The following is a 16,036-nucleotide window of genomic DNA, read 5'->3' as shown; positions in this document are numbered from 1 at the left end:
TATATACAAAAGTGGGACTGCATTTATATACAAAATTGGGACTGCATTTATATACAAAAATTGGGACTGCATTTATATACAAAAAGTGGGACTGCATTTATATACAAAAAGTGGGACTGCATTTATATACAAAAAGTGGGACTGCATTCATATACAAAAGTGGGACTGCATTTATATACAAAAGTGGGGCTGCATTCATATACAAAAGTGGGGCTGCATTCATATACAAAAGTGGGGCTGCATTCATATACAAAAGTGGGACTGCATTTATATACAAAAGTGGGACTGCATTTATATACAAAAGTGGGGCTGCATTTATATACAAAAGTGGGACTGCATTTATATACAAAAAGTGGGACTGCATTTATATACAAAAGTGGGGCTGCAGTCCTGTCAGCTGGTCTCCGTGTGTGTATCTCCTCGTGAGCGTGATGACGGTCCACGCAAAATCCAGTCGTTCCTACGCACGTTTCGTCGTAAATGACATCGTCGGGGATAGGCCAACGATGCGTGCGTCATCACACAGGCCTTATATAGTACCAGGACATCATTTTAACTGGTGGCAATAACTAAGGGCAGAGGAAAGAACATAGAACACACAGGAAGCGTCTGGATAGATGGACGCTAATGGTAGATGGAATTAAAAGCAGATGACTGCCATCTTGTGGTGAAATAAGAGAAGAGTCACACAACATTAGGAGCCAGCATTAGGAAATGGAGGAAGAACGCCGCATTATACATATTAATAAAAAATGTATATATATATATAAAATATAAATGTAAAACATACATATATATAAATCATATATATATATATAAAGGAATACCGTATTTATCGCGGTATAACGCGCTCCCGCGTATACCGCGCACCCCTAAAGTTGCCCCGTATCCTGTGGAAAAAAAGTTTTTTTTCTACTCACAGTTTTGGTGTCTTGCGCGGCGTCCATCGGCGGCCTCGTCGGGTCCGTCTGCGGCTTCGGGTGTCCTCTTCGTCGGGTCCGGCGTCCTTCTGCGGGTTTGGGTCACCTCTTCGTCGCGTCCGGTGTCCGTCTGCGGCTTCGGGTGTCCACTTCGTCTGGTCCGTTGTCCTTCTGCGGCGTCCTCGCATCCTCCCCGCTCGTTTCCCGCGCCGAGTTTGAATACTGCACCGACATATACCGAGCGCAGTACACTCGTGTATCATCGGGCAGGCTCGGCAACTCTCGCGCTGACGTCCTGTACGCTCAGGACGTCAGCGCGAGAGGCGCCGAGACTGCCCGAAGATACACGAGTGTACTGCGCTCGGTATATGCCGGCGCAGTATTCAAACTCGTGGCGGGAAAGCGGGTATCGGCGTATACCGCGCACCCACGATTTTGCCCTGATTTTCAGGGCAAAATAGTGCGCGGTATACGCCGATAAATACGGTATACATATATAGATATAAAGGATATAAAATCCCAATATATATGAAAAAATCCAACCCATATAAAAATAGATTGAATAAAAACAATCAAATATAACAATGAACCTACATTCTCAATATAAGTTATAAAAGCTATGAAAATTCCCTTTTAGGTTTAGTCAAATAAAGAAATTAGATAAAAAATAAAATAAATATTAAAATCATATGATTAACATTTAAAATTTAAAACAGTGGGGAGGAGCTACGCATTACTGAGAAAACAATTGATATCCCACTCTACGTTTAACCAAAAAGGGACAAAACTCTTCATATTAAAAACCCACTGAGTTTATGACCTGGATATGGAACGCACTTTATTCGTACCCCTCCATGGTGCATTTAACTTTTCAATGGGAAGAAAGAGGGTCCCATTAATCTGTTTATTATGGTATTTCGCATAATGCTTTGACAGATTATGTTTGGGAAAACCTCGTCTGACGTTACCAACATGTTCTTCCAATCTAACATGCACAGCTCGCTTAGTGCGTCTATTCTGAATCGGCTACAAAGGCTATGAATGTATTTTTCAGTAGCACATGGAGCTCATTGCCCTGAAGAGATTATCCATCCCAAATCACCTTTCCAGATAGCTTACTCAGTCACAACTCACATGAAAGAAGATCTGGCGATGTTTATTCGTCGTATGATCCGTAGAATGCAAGTTACAACAGGTAAAAGAACGATTCTTACATGCAGGTAGAAGAAACATACAGGTCACATGAAGTACAGCATTGAAATGACTGATACAGAAAAGAGGGGGAGGAGACTGAGCAGCATGCAAACTAAGGAATGCCACAAGAGTCAAACTAGATAGGGATTAAAGAGACAGTACATAATAAAAATAATATCATGTAACATGACACTCCCCGCCTGAAATCTTTAGATTTCAAAGTCTATTACATATATAAAGATAAGTCCAACTTGAACCTGTAGGGAAAGAAACGTTAAAGGTAAAACTGGTGTGTAAACCATAGATACGAGATACCCGCAAACACAAGAAGGTATGCAGTAAATGAACAATGAAACATGACGTCCAAAAAACAGATGGCTTGAGTCCTGCAGTCTATCGTTTGTAATCGTGGGACTTCAACAGTAGCACAGTCAATAGTGATAGTGATATTCTCCCCGCCATAGCGGGTATAGCCGGTACTCCTGCCTAAGTCACTATTATGACTTCAGCTATTTCCACTGCTAGCACAGCTGCACAAAGTTCAAGTCTGGGTATGGTATGTGCGGGTTTTGGTGTTAGCTTTGTCTTGCCTAGAACAAAGTTGCAGTGTATGTCTCCATTAACTCCTGAGGTCTTCAAATAGGCCACTGCAGCTATAGCTTCAACTGATGCATCAGAGAAAATATGGATTTCCCTCTGGACAGCGGCTGAGATGGAGACTGGGGCATAGCAACGTGGAATTTGGAGCTGTTCTAATGTCTTCAGAGAACCTCTCCATTTCTCCCATCTTTGTTGTTTCTCAATAGGTAACGGAGTGTCCCAATCTAGGTTATCGGTAGTAAGCTGTCTTAATAACATCTTACCTTGGATGGTGACTGGGGCTATAAATCCCAGTGGGTCGTAGATGCTGTTCACTACGGACAAGACTCCTCTCTTGGTGAAGGGTTTGTCACAGGTTGACACCTGGAAGGTGAATGTGTCTGCCTTGATGTTCCACAGCAGACCTAGACTTCTCTGTATAGGGGGTGTGTCTGACCCAAGGTCAAGGTCTTTCACACTGGCGGCATAGTCCTCAGGGTGAAATGCATTCATTAGCTCTTGGCTGTTAGATATAATTTTGTGAAGTCTCAAGTTTGCTACAGCTAGCATCTCCTTTGTTCTGGTAAGAAGATTAATTGCTTCTTTAGCAGTAGGAAAGGATTTGAGCCCGTCATCTACGTAAAAGTTCCTTTCAACAAATTGACGAGCATCGGATCCATACTCAGCTTCTCCAAGCTGAGCTGTCTTTTTTAGTCCATAGATTGCTACAGCTGGGGAAGGGCTGTTCCCAAAGACATGTACCCTCATTCGGTAATCAATTACCTCTTTGTTGATGTCGTTGTCCTTGTGCCATAGAAACCTGAGGTAATTCCTGTTATCTTCCTTGACGATGAAGCAGTGGAACATTTGTTGAATGTCGGCCATCACCGCTACAGGTTCTTGACGAAAGCGAATTAGGACTCCAATGAGGTTGTTGTTCAAGTTGGGCCCTGTGAGGAGCATGTCGTTAAGTGAGAAGCCTTCATGTTGGGCACTGGAGTCAAAGACAACTCTGATTTGGTCTGGCTTTCGTGGGTGATACACACCGAAGGAAGGGAGGTACCAGCATTCTTCTCCTTCTTTCAATGGGGGTGCGGGTTCGGCATGACCCCTGTCAAAGATATTCTGTATGAAGTCCACAAAATGTCTTTCCATCTCTGGCTTCCTGCTTAAGGTACGCTTTAAGGAGGAGAATCTTTTGACTGCTTGATGTAGATTGTTTGGTAGCTTCTCTCTCGGGAGGCGAAAGGGTAGGGGTGCTACCCAGCTATTGGAATCTTCCTGAAAGAACTCATTGTCCATTACTTTAAGGAATTCTTTGTCTTCTGCCGAAGGAGCCAACTTGTCGTCTTCACTGCTTACGTTGAAAACTGTAGAACCAAAGCTGTCATCGTAGGTGCGGGAAAGGTTTGTGTTGCAATGTTGCAACTTGCAGCTAGTTACCTTCTCCTTTACCCAGTAGTGATGTGGGCATGGCTCAAAGTGAGTATTACGACCATTTGGCAATACATTTGTCTTGAATGAAGAAATGTTAGTAGGCCTTTTCATTTTGCCTATACAGACGTTGCCTATGATGACCCAGCCTAAGTCCAGGTACTGGGCGAATGGGGCCTCTGGAGGTCCGCTGACCTGCCTGTGTACCTTGTGGATCCTTAGAATATCTCTTCCCAGCAGAAGAAGGATTTTAGCATCTTTGTCAAGTGGTGGGATTTCACTGGCTATTGACCTTAGATGAGGGTGGTAGAAGGCAACTTCTGGTGTAGGTATTTCTTCTTTGTTGGCTGGTATCTGGTTACACTCTACAAGTGTAGGTAAGGGTAATTGTAGGTTATTTTCTAGGGAGGACACAATAAATCCATGAGCCCTTCTTCCAAAAACCTCTGTAGTTCCACTACAAGTGCCTAATGTGTAAGGGTGAACCTCTCCTTTTGTGCAAAATAGATCGAACAGTTCGGATCGTGCAAGCGATCGATTGCTTTGATCGTCTAAGATAGCATACACCCTTAAAGTCTTTTCTGGCTGATCCTTGTGATGAATATTCACTAGGCATATTTTAGCGCAAGATTTGTCACAGTGGTCTTCCCCACAGACTTCAGTGCACGAAGAAAATACCATGGTGGAATTAGATACGTGATCTGTACTCTTCCCGCTGTGGTTCTGCCCAGGAGGAAGGTCTGCATGTTGTGAAGGATTGGACTCAAGGGGATGGAGTGCTTGCACGTGGTCCTCGGAACCGCACTCTATGCACTTGATAGGAGTTTTACATTCCTTGGCAAAGTGATCGGTGGAAGCACAGCATCTATAACATACCCCAAAAGTCTTTAGGAGTTCCTTTCGTTCTTGTAGGGGCTTCTTTCTGAAACCGATACATTTTTTGAGGGGATGAGGCTTCTTGTGGATGGGACATAATCGGTTTGGGTTTTCGATCTTGCCGCTCTTGTTTGGGGCGGGAGTGGGAATAATGTCTGTCTTCCTAACGGACACGGGACCTCTGCGGTTCCTGTAGCTAGTATGTAGGTTGTCACCTTTAGGTGAGGGAGTATTGAACTCGCTGAATGCAAAACTAGGATCGTTCTTGGTGTCAGCAATGTTCCTGACGAAATTGCAGAAGTAGGAGAACGGGGGAAAGGAAACCTTGTTTTCCCGTTTGTATGATGACCCAACTTGGATCCACTTTTCTTGTAGGCCATGCGGAAGCTTGCAAACGATAGGGTTAACTCCTCGAGCAGTGTCCAGGTAACTGAGGCCAGGTAGCTTAGGGTCAGTTTTGGCAAGCTGGACTTCGAGAAGAAGGTCGCTGAGTCTCTGGAACTCTATATTGTCCTTACCAGATATCCTTGGGAAATTTTCCAATCGTTTGAGCAATGCATTCTCTATGGCTTCAGGACTACCGTAAGTCTGTTCTAGACGCTCCCATGCTGCGGTGAGACCTGCAGTTGGATTGTCGATGTAAACTGACCTGAGGCTCTTGACACGTTCTGTTGACTGTGGGCCAAGCAACCCGATCAGCAGATCCAGCTCACGATCGGCAGTAAAACCGATACCGCCTAATGTAGTTTTGAAAGCGGCTTTCCAGCTTCTATAATTTTCAGGATGGTCGTCGAAGTTTACTAGGCCTGACTTGGCGAGCTCATGTCGAAGTAAGTACTTTACTACCTCTGTTGCCTCTGACTTTACATAGGAGGTTGCTGGTTGATTGTTGTGGATAGCATTGTTTATGGTATCGTTGCAAAGAGACGTGGGAAGATATGGTGCAGCAAGGGCATTCAGCTGAATTGTTGGGTGAAGGTCTGGAACAGTACTGTTAGCAGGAGGCTGGCGACTTGCTTGCGGATTAGTGTGCCGTTTTGTGACATATGCGGGATCAGCATGACAGTCGGGAGCTGCACTGGGGTGGGTTTGCATGTAGGAAGTGGCTGGAACAGCTTTTACCTGATGATGTGGTGAAGTCCTTGCGTTGCCGTGAAACGTGGAGGTAATTGAGTGTTCACTGCTGTGGTTTAGAACATAGTTCTTAGTGCGTTCAAAAGGATCTTCTACATCTGCCTTGACGCTGACCCTTTCGCTAGCATCTTCATCTGCACCGATAGCTTGTTCCAAAACCTTTAGTTTTGCTGCAGCTGCCTCGTAGTTGCTCTGTTCCTTTAAAGCTTCAATTGCTGCCCTTTGACGCGCTGCCTCGGTTTCCATTTCTGCTCTCTTTTTTGCATATGCGGCCCGTACCTTGATAGCCTCTGCTTCGGCGCGGGCATTTATTAGCTGTTCACTAAGCGTTGAGTGCCTTGAACTTCGGGATCTAGAGGAACCTTTAGAACGTCTGGTGGATACAGATTTGTGAGATACAGTGTCCCGTGGCAGCATTAATTTTGCTTCTGCCTTTGCTTTAGTTCGCTGGATAAAGCTTTCTCTTTCCTCATTAAGAAGCTGGGCATTGTTAAGTTGCTCTAAGGACTCCTCAGTGTTGATGCTTTGCAGAATAGTTTTATATTTCTTGCTTGTAGTCTGGTACAGTTCGTATGAGGCAGAGAGATGCTTTATGGCGCCCTCTAGTTGCAGTACCTCATGGCTGGGACATGAAATCACATCAATGTGGGTGAGGATTTTATCCCAAATCTGCTTCAAACTGGTTGCTAGTTCAGTTCTCATGGATTCATAGTTCTCTTTAACCTTCCAAGTGGGTTTCACAGAGCGTTTGGTCAATGCAGTGAACTCTGGGTCCTCATCCTGGCTTTCTCTGTGTGGTGCATGCTGTGGTGTTTCATCACACACTGAGCCCTTTCCACTCATGATGGCCTGCAGTACACAGGCTTGACTGTAGCAGTGAAGAGTGTCTGTATACTGTGAGGAGCTGTAACAAGCTGTGCTGGGGTTGTATGCAGAATTCTCATGCAATACACACAGTTACACTTCACTATGATCTGTTCTGTGACGCAGTTATCTCTGTGCAGGCTGCTGGATACGTTCTTTTACTATTCTGAATCGGCTACAAAGGCTATGAATGTATTTTTCAGTAGCACATGGAGCTCATTGCCCTGAAGAGATTATCCAACCCCAATCACCTTTTCTAGATAGCTTACTCAGTCACAACTCACATGAAAGAAGATCTGGCGATGTTTATTCGTCGTATGATCCGTAGAATGCAAGTTACAACAGGTAAAAGAACGATTCTTACATGCAGGTAGAAGAAACATACAGGTCACATGAAGTACAGCATTGAAATGACTGATACAGAAAAGAGGGGGAGGAGACTGAGCAGCATGCAAACTAAGGAATGCCACAAGAGTCAAACTAGATAGGGATTAAAGAGACAGTACATAATAAAAATAATATCATGTAACATGACAGCGTCCAATATATTGTTTGGAGCAAGGGCACTGTATAAGATATACAACATGATCGCTAGTGCATGTAATAAACAAATCAATGTTGTATGTCCTGTTGGTCTGAGTAGACTGGAAGGATAAAAGTTTACGTCCTTGAAAATAATTAATTTTACAGATGTTACATTTCCGACATGGGAAAAACCCCTTCATATCCTGAAAAAATTGCACAGTTTTAGGGGGATCAATCACATTCGGTGCAACTTTAAGGCGTAACGGGGTACCCCTCTAAAGATAACCACTGGTTGGTCCGGAATGTTTGGACCCAAAACACGGTCATTCTTTAAAACATTCCAGTGCCGTTTTAAAATCTTCTTAACGGAAAAATGCTGGTTTGAATAGCCAGTGATCATCGCAAAATTTAATTTTTGTTCCATATTAACCTTAGAAGCTCTAATGCCACTCAACAACTGATTTCTATCAAGTTCACTAACTTGTTGGATAGTGTCATCTATGGTGACCTCGTCATATCCTTTTTCAAGAAACCTTGATTTCAATACGAGGGCTTGCTGATAATAATCACTTATTGATGTACAATTACGTCTAATTCTCTGAAGCTGGCCCTTAGGCACAGCTTTAAGCCATTGAGAATGGTGGCAACTATTAAGAGGGATGTAGACATTACGGTCTATCTTTTTAAAATAAGTGGTGGTTTTAACCACACCATCCTGGACTGAAATGTTCAAATCCAGGAAGCGGATCTCAGACTCGCTTGCCTCATGCGTTAAAGTAATACCTCTATCATTGGTATTCAATCTGGTAAAGAAATCCTCCAGAGATGGGAGATCCCCCTCCCATATTAACAGAACATCATCGATGTATCTTTTCCAGAGCCTCAATTCTCTGGGGGGGTTGGTATCTATTACATCTCTCTCCCAAAAGGCCATAAAAAGGTTGGCTAGGCTCGGGGCAAATTTAGCCCCCATAGCCACGCCGCGTGTCTGTAAATAGAAATTGTTTCCAAACCAAAAATAGTTGTGACTAGTGGCAAAGATTAATAAATTAATTATAAAATCTTTCTGAATCAGCGACAAAGTAGTATCCTGTTGTAAGTAAAACCGAACGGCTTCCAAACCATGATCGTGCGAAATGATCATGTAAAGAGAATTTACATCAGCTGTGGCGAAAATGAAACCTTCCCTCCAACCACAATCAGCCAACAGGTTGATCACTTGTGTCATGTCACGTAAATAAGAGGGAGTAGTGACAACCAAAGGTTGTAAAAATTCATCTATATACCTGCCCAGGCGTGACGTCACTGAGTCCAATCCACTAATGATTGGACGTCCTGGTGGAATGGTAGGATTTTTATGCACCTTTGGCAGGTAATAGATGACGGGGATCCTGGGTGCAGATGGTACTAAGTAAGCTGTCTCCTTTTTATTTAAGACGCCAAGAGAATATCCCTCATTAATCAAAGTCTTAAGTTCTTTTTTGTATTTGACTGTAGGGTTAATCGCCAATCGACTATAGGTGGCGGTGTCTGACAATAGCCTGTCCATTTCAGCTATATAATCGGTCTTATTTAATATCACGACACCGCCACCTTCTGCCCAGTTAACAACAGGAGAACAGTCCATTTTAAGTTATGGCCTTAAATTTGCACCTCCCCGTACCCTAAACAAGTTTGAGACATTCATGGATGCTCACAAATTTATTCGAAAATTCGGCATCAAGAGACTCTTTATGCTCAACCCCTCAGGTATAAGGAATCTAACCGCAGTTCAGCCTGTTGTTCAAACAACAGAGGGCCAGATTCTGGTCCATCCTGTGGCAGCGTCGCGTAAGCCATTTACACTACGCTGCCGCAACTTACTGGAGCAAGTGCCGTATTCGCGAAGCACTTGCTCTGTAGTTTGCGGCGGCGTAGTGTAAATGGCCCGGCTTATCCCTGCATAATTCAAATGGGGCGGCTTGTATTTAAATTAAGCGCGCCCCAGCGACGATTGAACTGCGCATGCGCCGGGCTGAAAAATAGCCCAGTGCACATGCTCCAGTTCACGTCAGAAAACGTCAATGACGCCGACGTGTGTGTCATTGACGTAAAGTCGTATTCAAGAACGACTTAGGAAAATGACGTAACCGACGGAAAAAGACGACGCGGACCCGACGCCATACTTAACATGGCATACGGCGGACTGGCGTAAACGTACCCCTCATATAGCAGGGGTAAGTTTACGCTTACGCAAACGACGACTACGCAACGCAAATTTTTAACATTTAAGTTACACCGCCGGTGTAATATAAACTGATACATTCTGCTGGGGAGCTTGTGCTTTTGAATAACAACAGACGTGCTGGCTGGTTCACCTGATAGAATTAGAAAAAAAAAAGCCTGAAAAAAGGAAACGTATTACAGCAGTCACAGAGTAGAGAAAAGATGTCCATCCTCCTAGGTCACTAGCAAAAAAACTGAGGCATGCTGGGAGGAGGAGGGATTATCCTGGTCTGACCCACAATGTTTTATTTTCCCAGTGTCAGATTCTCCTGTAGGTGGCAGTATAACCCAAACTTATCTGAACTGCTGTGTCTCTCATTGGATGAGATATAAAGAGAAGAGTGACTGTGATTGGTGGGTTTGGGACGTCACAGAACAGATCTTACAGGATAAATGACCAATGAGGAGGAATATTTCCTGTTCTATAATCCGATATCTCCCATCAGTCTCCATAGGGCAGTGTGACGTCTTAGTTGGTAAAGCCCTACAAGAAGGTGACAGGATGATGTAAGGCCCACCACACACACAGTACAATCTGACCATACAATCTTTGTACAATCAGCTTTATATCTTCCAGAACTATGTAATATGAGGACCTCCCTAATCTATCATATCCGTCTCTCTACAAATCAGACAGATCCTTTCTCTACATACTTCCTGGAAGATCTAACAGAGATTGTACAATCAGATTGTAATGTGTGTGGTGAGTATTAGATATCCTGGAGGATGCTGGGAAATAATGTGAGAGAATTCTGCTGAAATCTGATGACTGTTTTTATATTCTCTCTTTTAGGATCAGGGGCTTCCCCTTGTCAAAGAAAACAAGAAGAGAACTAAAAAATCTGGAAAAGTTCCAACCAGAAATTAAGATTTATAGATGAATCCCCCTGGAGGAAGAGACTCAGCTACAGCTGTGAATGGAAGTGGGGAGAGGGGACATTGCTGTGAATGGGGGAGGGGACATTTCTGTGAATAGGGGAGGGAGGACATTGCTGTGAATAGAGGAGGGGGAGGGGACATTGCTGTAAATGGAGGAGGGGGGACATTGCTGTGAATGGAGGAGGGGGAGGGGACATTGCTGTGAATGGAGTAGGGGGAAGGGGACATTGCTGTGAATGGAGGACGGGGAGGGGACGTTGCTGTGATTGGAGGAGGGGGAGGGGACGTTGCTGTGATTGGAGGAGGGGACATTGCTGTGATTGGAGGAGGGGGAGGGGACATTGCTGTGATTGGAGGAGGGGGAAGGGACATTGCTCTGTATGAGATATAGAGATGAGAAAACCCGACCCCAGAGGAGGAGAAGAATCATCACAGATGAAGTAATACACAGGACAGGACGGGGATTGTGTTTTATAATGAAGAAGGAGATAAAAACATTCCATATATAATGTGACTCTTACACAGCCCCTCCCCCTCTCCCTCTCTCCCTCTCTCCCCCATGATGGGAGGAATCCTTGTTCTGTGAATGGAGTCTCCTCCCCCCAATGGGTCACTGCCGGCCTTTCCACACGGACTCCGTGTCGCCCACATGGATTGATCCCTGCAGGAGAGATCAGAACTGGGTTTGTATGAAGCTGTGTGATTGGAGGAGGACAATACAGGAGGACTCATCAGAAGATCCATCAGCCTGGGAGAGGTAAAATCAGGGGACAGAGGAGCCCTTGGAAAGTCCCCAATGGGGGATGGGATGGAAGTTTCTGATACATCAGTCTATGTATTGATCATTACACACACAGCAGGGATCGGGATCACATTCTCTACAATACTGAGCCACATTCTATATTATAATGGAATACAAATAGAGAAGCAGAATTGGTGATCAGTGATATTATTCAGGAACATTTCATGGGCCGCAGACCATCTTCTGCCGATCACATCCGAGGGACATTCCGGCCTTTTCATCTCATTTCATGTGGAATAAAAGTTCTAATCAATAAAATGTAAATTTGAACTTTTACTCCTCAGATCCTGACTGGTGATACATTGTAATATAAAACATATTTATCATCTCCCTGTAATGTGAGGATTCCTATTGAGGAGCTAAAGTGATCTGATTGGTTGATACAATGAACATGGTGTACCGTGTGTATTAATTCTTGTTATTAGTAATTTTGGTAAAGCTTTCATGTATTTTCTCATGAGGGGGTGTGGTCTCTTCTATTCTGGATTCTAATTGGTCAGTTTCTGTGGGAAGGACATGAAAGGAAGATCAGACAGAGAAGATGAATGATGGTGATGATTGGAGGATGGTAATACCGGTGATGTGGGCGATGATTGGGGATGGTAATACCGGTGATGTGGGTGATGATTGGGGGATGGTAATTGTAATGGTCAGGGGTTAACACCGTTCAAGATCTCCCATTCCATCAACCCACTTCCGACACTCCAACCATCCAGCAGACCCAGTCCATTCCATATGAATTCTCCCCAGAATTACGAGACAGACGCTCTGTGTTCTGAGTCAAATGTATGAATATTTTAATGGTTAGCTCTCAGGTTTATATACAGTTACAAGGCATGTTTCAGTAAGCACAGGAACAATCAAACTCTCCACCCCCAACATCACTCAATTCTTCAATCACATTCTTTTAGATAATTACATAGAGGAGTTAATTATCCCCCAGACGTTACATCTCCGACAATAAGTGATTCACCTGCATAATACACATTTCTATGTCAGACGTTTTGGCACCGAGCTGACATAATTACTACAGTTGGCATGTACATTCCACACAAAAAACAGTATTAGCATACATAATGAGAGATCCAGGAGCCAGGCTGTCTGCCAAGCTCAAATCCACTTTACCCCAGTACAGACTCAATTAGCATATCAACAGCCTATGTTACACAAAGGAATGAGTCACTATTGACCAGTAGGGTCAGAATAAGCCCCCTTTCACACTTGTACGACTTCAAAGTTGCGCGATTTCGCGGCCGCGATTTCAATGAATGCCTGTGTAAGTGGCATCAAAATCGGACCAAAGTAGTGCAAGGACTACTTTGAAGTAGGCACAACTGAAAGTCGTGCCAGTATGAATGGTAGTCATTGAAAATAATGGAGAATGACTTGTCATACGATTTTGCAGTCCAAAATCGTGAGACAAGTCGTATAAGTGTGAAAGAGGCCTAAGCCAACAACTTGTAATTAGTTCTTTGCAGACATTAAGGAATATATTGTGGATTACTGTCCATGCTAAAACAATCCAACATATGTCCCTTATTTCCTGGCTCAATCTGTGCCCAAACATGGCTCCCTCCTTGTGGAACACTCCGGCAGACCCGGCTTGATCCTTTTTGGGTCAACTTGGGGATGTCCGGAACTAGGAGGCCGGGATGACGTCTGTTTGTCGGGATAACCCATCCGCATTGCCATCTTGCTTACCAGGACGTAGCTGATGGTGAAGGTGAATAATGGAATTCAGTTCTGGAACAGTCACTTGCTTTGCTCTCTCAATGGCTCCCAAAACCTGTTGCTGATGCTCTTGGGAGAGATAAGGCACAACCTGGGCGCAAATCCCATTTAACCTTTTGACAATTTCAGCCTGTTTGTGCATTTCAATGTTCAAGCCACGGGACATCTCATAATACATGACATAGTGTCGTTGCATCTCCGATTTCTCACTGGCCAACTTGTCACATTCCCATTTTAGACTGTGCCGGATCTACAGTACATGTCGGGGAAGGTAGTCTTACTCAGATCTCAGCAGCAAGCAAATTGGTTACAGCAATGCAGGTCTGGGCACAGGTAGTCACTGTGTGGGCTTCAGCGGGGCACATCGGGGCGTAAGCAGAAACAAGTGGGGCCAAATCATTCCCCAGTAGTACATCCACTGGCAAATCCTTCATCACCCCCACATTCACATGTCCCAAACCAACCCCCCAATCCAGGTGAACCTGGGCAATGGGTAGCCGGAAGACGGTGTCTCCTGCTACTCTTACGGCTACAGTGTCTCCAGTGTGCTGGCTCTCTGGGATGAGTTTCTTCTGTAGCAGTGTCATCATGGCCCCAGTATCACATAGCCCATTGGCTACCTTTCCATTGACCCAGACAGTCTGCCTGTGTTGCTGCCTGTTGTCCTGGTTAGCTGCTTGTATCGGACCTGCCTCGTGCAGAACGCCCCAATGTTCTTCCTCCTCAACACAGTGGGCCGCAGGAATGGGTGTGCGGGGGTTCCCCCTTTCTGGCTGTCTCCATGACTGTGACTGCCTGGGTGGATTTAATGGACAGTCTAGCTTTTTGTGTCCTAGCTGTTTACACTCAAAACACTTGATGGGTTGTGAGTAGCCCTGGGAGTTGTTCCTGGGCTACTGAGGATAAGTGGCCGCTGGAGGTGGTGCTGTAGAACGGTCCAACTGGGGTTTGTAGGCAATAGCGGGCGGGGGTGCCGCTGATCGATAATCCACCTGAGCTGTTGTCTTGACCACAGAGTTGTCCAGTTTGTGGGCGTCTGTGTATTCGTCCGCCAGGCGAGCTGCTTCAGACAAGGAGAAAGGGTTTCTGTCCCGGACCCACTCTCTGACTTCCCGGGACAGTTTGTCAAAGAAGTGCTCCAGCAGGAACACCTGCAGCACCTCTTCCCTGGATTCTGCTTGGCATCCATCGACCCAGTGGGATGCTGTGCGGTGTAGGCGGCATGCCCACTCGGTATATGAGTCTCCAGTCTGCTTGCTTGTCTCCCAGAACCGCCTCCGGTATGCCTCTGGTGTGATGGTATACCTGGCCAAAAGTGCTTTTTTACCAGTCCATAGTTCATAATATCCTTGTCTGGGATGGCCCTGAACACTTCACTGGCCCGGCCGGACAATTTCCCAGACTAAATGGTAACCCATTCCTCTGTGGGCACCCGGTGTAGGGCACATTGCCGTTCAAAATCAGCAAGGTACCCATCAATATCCCCTTCAGTTTCAATGAAATTCTTAAAAGCAGCAAAATGCATCCTTCTCCTTTCAGTTGGTGCTGCTGTGACTTCTGCTGCTGCAGAACCTCTTTGCCGTAGCCAATTTGCGTCCACAGCAGCTATAACTCGGTCTATGATCTCTGGTGGAGGGTTAGGACCATAGTGTGCCAGTCTTAGTTTAACAGCCCGATCAAAACTTGCCTCCTCGGGTGTCCTGTCTGTTACGCTGGGCCTTTCCGTTAAGTTGGGTCTTTCAGCTCCATCCATTTGGACAAGTTCTGTGATCACGTCCATCTTCTTATGGTTGCTGGCCGGTCTGCCACGGTTCTCCAGTAAGTCCTTGTAGCTGTCCTTTAAGGCTGTGGGATCATCTCACTGCTAGCCAACAATTGTAAGGGTCAGGGGTTAACAACGTTCACGATCTCCCATTCCATCAACCCCCTTCCGACACTCCAACCATCCAGCAGACCCGATCCAGTCCATAAGAATTCCCCCCAGAATTACGAGACAGACGCTCTGTGTTCTGAGTCAAATGTATGAATATTTTAATGGTTAGCTCTCAGGTTTATATAGTTACAAGGCATGTTTCAGTAAGCACAGGAACAATCAAACTCTCCACCCCCAACATCACTCAATGCTTCAATCACATTCTTTTAGATAATTACATGGAGGAGTTAATTATCCCCCAGACGTTAAATCTCCGACAATAAGTGATTCACCTGCATAATACACATTTCTATGTCAGACGTTTTGGCACCGAGCTGACACTACAGTTGACAAGTACATTCCACACATAAAACAGTATTAGCATACATAATGAGAGATCAAGGGGCCAGGCTGTCTACCAAGCTCAAATCCACCTCACCCCAGTACAGACTCAATTAGCATATCAACAGCCTATGTTACACAAAGGAATGAGTCACTATTGACCGTTAGGGTCAGAATAAGCCAACAACTTGTAATTAGTTCTTTGCAGACATTAAGGAATATATTGTGGATTACTGTCCATGCTAAAACAATCCAACATATGTCCCTTATTTCCTGGCTCAATCTGTGCCCAAAGTGACTCCTGTTACAGTAATACCGGTGATGTGGGTGATGATTGGGGGATGGTAATACCGGTGATGTGGGTGATAATTGGGGGATGGTAATACCGGTGATGTGGGTGATAATTGGGGGATGGTAATACCGGTGAAGTGGGTGATGATTGGGGGATGGTAATACCGGTGATGTGGGTGATGATTGGGGGATGGTAATACCGGTGATGTGGGTGATTATTGGGGGGATAGTAATACCGGTGATGTGGGTGATGATTGGGGGATGGTAATACCGGTGATGTGGGTGATG

General features: G+C 44.9%; 1 protein-coding gene across 7 annotated transcripts in view; it reads left to right on the top strand.

Moving 5' to 3' along the window:
• The window catches only part of LOC120933759 (NACHT, LRR and PYD domains-containing protein 3-like), a 250,256-nt gene extending 239,509 nt beyond the window's left edge, over nucleotides 1-10,747 (top strand). For all 7 annotated transcript variants that reach the window (XM_040347144.1, XM_040347141.1, XM_040347145.1 and 4 more), the window contains one exon: nucleotides 10,585-10,747. In XM_040347144.1, coding sequence (XP_040203078.1) covers nucleotides 10,585-10,672 — 88 coding nt within the window. In that variant the 3' untranslated portion in view covers nucleotides 10,673-10,747. The remainder of the gene's footprint in view (nucleotides 1-10,584) is intronic.
• The last annotated feature ends 5,289 nt before the right edge of the window (nucleotides 10,748-16,036 follow it).

The sequence above is a fragment of the Rana temporaria genome, chromosome 3 (genome assembly GCF_905171775.1).
Source record: "Rana temporaria chromosome 3, aRanTem1.1, whole genome shotgun sequence".
NCBI lineage: Eukaryota > Metazoa > Chordata > Amphibia > Anura > Ranidae > Rana > Rana temporaria.
This window is presented reverse-complemented; position numbering and strand designations above follow the sequence as displayed.